Source organism: Helianthus annuus, chromosome 5 (assembly GCF_002127325.2).
Source record: "Helianthus annuus cultivar XRQ/B chromosome 5, HanXRQr2.0-SUNRISE, whole genome shotgun sequence".
In the NCBI taxonomy this organism is placed as follows: domain Eukaryota; kingdom Viridiplantae; phylum Streptophyta; class Magnoliopsida; order Asterales; family Asteraceae; genus Helianthus; species Helianthus annuus.
The window spans coordinates 43862329-43865833 of NC_035437.2; the positions used below are offsets into that span (position 1 = coordinate 43862329).

Genomic DNA, 3505 nt, shown 5'->3' on the forward strand with positions numbered 1-3505 from the left:
AGCTAAAGACTCCTTACGCAGCGGTTCCGCTGTTAAATCGTAACGCAGCGGAGGAACTAAATGCAGCGGTTGCATGTTTTGACTCTCTTGTCTTCCCAGTGGTGAAGTCCTTCCGAAGTTGATAAATGAACCATTATCCAAGATAAAGGAGGCTCTTACTTTTGCGAATAGTGGATCTACGGAGGGATAAGGTGGACATGCCCGGCTCCTTGGGGTATGCACCTTGGTCGTTTTTAATTTGTTAAACTGTGGTTTTCAGAAGGTGGACATATCCGGTCACTTGGGATATGCACCTTGTTTTGATGTGGGAATGTAATGATGTTCTTACTTAACAATTATCCTTTTAATGTAAACAGTTTTGGTATCTTCCGGTTATGTACATCCGGTTATTTTTGATGTAACCACTTCTTTGTGCATGCGTCCATGTTTTATGTGTACATTTCCCAGTTTTAGAACGTTCTTTTTTTGGTACGGATCCGATTCGTTTTTTATTTTTTAGGATAATTTTCCAAGTGAAGGAAATACGAACGATGCCAGTTCGTCCTTTCCTTTTAGGGTTAGTCCCCCTGATTCGGCCGATGATTATTTATAAGTTGCAACTTTATGATAGAAAATTTACATCATTTTATTTACTTCGTCCGGAGTTATACTTCTCCGGTTAGCTCATGGTAAAAACATTTAAAATAGTCTACGGGTAAAAACCCTCCGTAGTTCTTGGAATTATAAATTTGTCTTGTGCGGGTAAAACCATACGCATTACAGGAAAGTAAAAATGACGGAGGAGGTCGTAGCTTCCGTGTTACAAATTTATTTTGACATACTAATGAAGTTTTTCAAAGAAAACATTTTTTGAGGTGCACTCCATTCCAGGTGCGAGGGACGAAGGTTCCGTCCATTTTACAGAGCGTATAAGCACCATTTTTCCCGGCAGTCTTGATTTGATACGGTCCTTCCCATCTTGGAGCCATTTTCCCCGTTCCCTCTGCCAACAGCCTTGAATCGGACCTCCTTTACTTTAGAGTTGTAATGTTTTTCCAAATCTGTTTTGTATTTTGCTTCTCGGATGGCCGCTAATTCTCTTCTTTCTTCAACCAAGTCGAGGTTCAGGCGGAGTTCTTGTTCATTTACTTCTTGACTTTGCTGCATGCGGGGAGTGGGTATGCCGACTTCGGCGGGAATGACTGCTTCTGTTCCGTATGTTAAACTAAAGGGAGTTTCCCTCGTGCTTGTTTTTGGCATCGTCCGGTGAGCCCATAGGACGTGCGGAAGCTCATCAGCCCAAGAAACACCTTCCTTCCCCAGGCGCTTTTTTATGCCCTCCACAATACTGCGGTTGGCTCTTTCTACCTGCCCATTGGCCTGGGGATGAGCAACTGAAGCAAAGTTTTGTTCGATGTGCATTCTTTCGCACCAAGTTTTGAATGGCTTTTCTGCGAACTGCTTCCCGTTGTCGCTGATGATGCAGAGCGGCATTCCATACCTGCATACTATATTTTCCCAAACAAACCTTAGCACTTGATCCCCGGTGATAGTTCGGAGAGGTTTAGCCACTATCCACTTTGTGAAATAATCGATGGCCACTAATAAAAACCTTACTCCTCCCGTGGAAACTGGGAAAGGACCAACGATGTCAATTCCCCATTTTTGAAATGGCCATACGGAAGTTACGGGAACCAAATTGTTTTTTGCTCGGTAGCTGACGGGAGCGTGCCGCTGACAATCTTCACACGACTGCAACTCACTAACGGTGCTTTGGTGCATACCCGGCCAGAAGTATCCGGCGTTCAATGCCTTGGCCACGACCATCCTTGGTCCGGAGTGGATGCCACATATCCCCCAGTGGATTTCTCTTATAACATAACTAGCCTCCTCCGGAGTCAGACACTTAAGAGGCGGACCTAGGAAGGTCTTTCGGTAAAGTTTTCCGTTATGGATTTGATACTGTAGTGCCTTTAACTTTAACTTCCGAGCTTGGCCCTTTTCTTCTGGAAGTGTGCCATCTCTCAAATAGTCTAGGATTGGGGACATCCATGATTTTTCCTGTACGGAGACGGACATTACGGATTCCGCCTGATGGATGGCCAGAGCTTGCAGGGTTTCAACCAGCACTTCATTTGACAGGTGACAGAACGCTACGGAGGCAAGTTTGCTTAAAGCATCGGCCTTCTTATTCTTGCTTTGTGGTATGTGAACTACTTTGCAGGAGTCGAACATGGAGATCAAACTGTTGACTTGGCTCAAATACCGGATCATATTCTCTTCCCGCGCTTTGTATTCTTGATTAACCTGGTTGGCAACAAGTAATGAGTCGACATGGGCCAGTACGAAGGTTGCACCCGCCTTGGCCGCGGTTTGGAGTCCTGCGAGGAGGGCTTCATACTCCGCTTCATTGTTCAAAGTTTTAAACTCAAAGCGCAGGGCGTAAGTGTACTCTATCCCTTCCGGGTCTATCAGTATCAAACCGGCCCCCGACCCTTCTTTGCTGGAGGCTCCGTCTGTATACAAGTTCCATATTTTTGGAAGAGTTGATTTTTCTTTGACGTTTTCTCCAACTGGTACTTCTGTAAGAAAGTCCGCCACAGCTTGACCTTTTACCAGACCTCTAGTTCGGTAGGTGATATCGAAAGCGCTAAGCTCGATTGCCCATTTGGTGAGACACTCGGAAACTTCTGGCTTTCTGAGAATCTGTTGGATTTGGAGGTCGGTCTGAACTTCTATATTAAAAGCTTGAAAATACCTTCGGAGACGTCTAGATGCATGCACTAATGCGAGTGCCAGTTTCTCTATCATCGGGTACCGGGTCTCGTAATCTTTTAGAGTACGGCTTACATAATAAACCGATATTTACGCCTGGCTTCGGTGCACCACAAGTACTGCGCTGATGGCAAAATGTGAAGCGGAGAGATAAACTGTGACAGTTTCTCCGGTGACGGGAGCGGTTAAAGTTGGTAAAGACGCAAGACAAACTTTTAGCTCCTAAATGCTGAATCGGCCTCCGTCATCCAGTCTATCTGACCTTTTCCGGTCCGTTTTTTCAATACGTTCATGAAAGGGATGGTACGATCGGTCGCTTTTGAGATGAAACGATGGAGAGCTACTAGCTTCCCGTTCAGCGATTGAATTTCTTTGACTGTTTTTGGAGGTTGCATGGAAATTACCGCTTTAATTTTATCTGGATGTGCCTTGATTCTGGACTGAGTTATCCGTACACCCAAAAACTTCCCTTCTTCTAAACCGAACGAACATTTTTTGGGATTAAGCTTGAGGTCGGTACTCCGAAGTCGAGTAAAGGTTTCGAGTAGGTCGTCAATCATGTTGTCCTCGGCCTGGCTCTTGATGACCAGATCGTCTACGTATATCTCCAAGTTTCGTCCGATCTGATCTTTGAATGCTTTATCCATTAACCTCTGGTATGTCGCTCCGGCGTTTTTTAACCTAAACGGCATTTTGGTATAACAAAAAAGACCTTCATTTGTTACAAACGCCGTTTTATCCTCGTCTTCCA

General features: G+C 44.9%; 1 protein-coding gene across 1 annotated transcript; it reads right to left on the reverse strand.

The window, feature by feature from the left end:
• Positions 1–897: 897 nt before the first annotated feature.
• LOC110942913 lies at positions 898–2790 on the reverse strand. Its single transcript, XM_022184675.1, has one exon. The coding sequence runs from the start codon at positions 2788–2790 to the stop codon at positions 898–900; it is 1893 nt and encodes a 630-aa protein (XP_022040367.1).
• Positions 2791–3505: the final 715 nt, after the last annotated feature.

What these genes read in the sequence shown, in the direction of transcription:
- LOC110942913 (XM_022184675.1), bottom strand. Translation starts at nt 2,790, where the DNA reads ATGATAGAGAAACTGGCACTCGCATTAGTGCATGCATCTAGACGTCTC.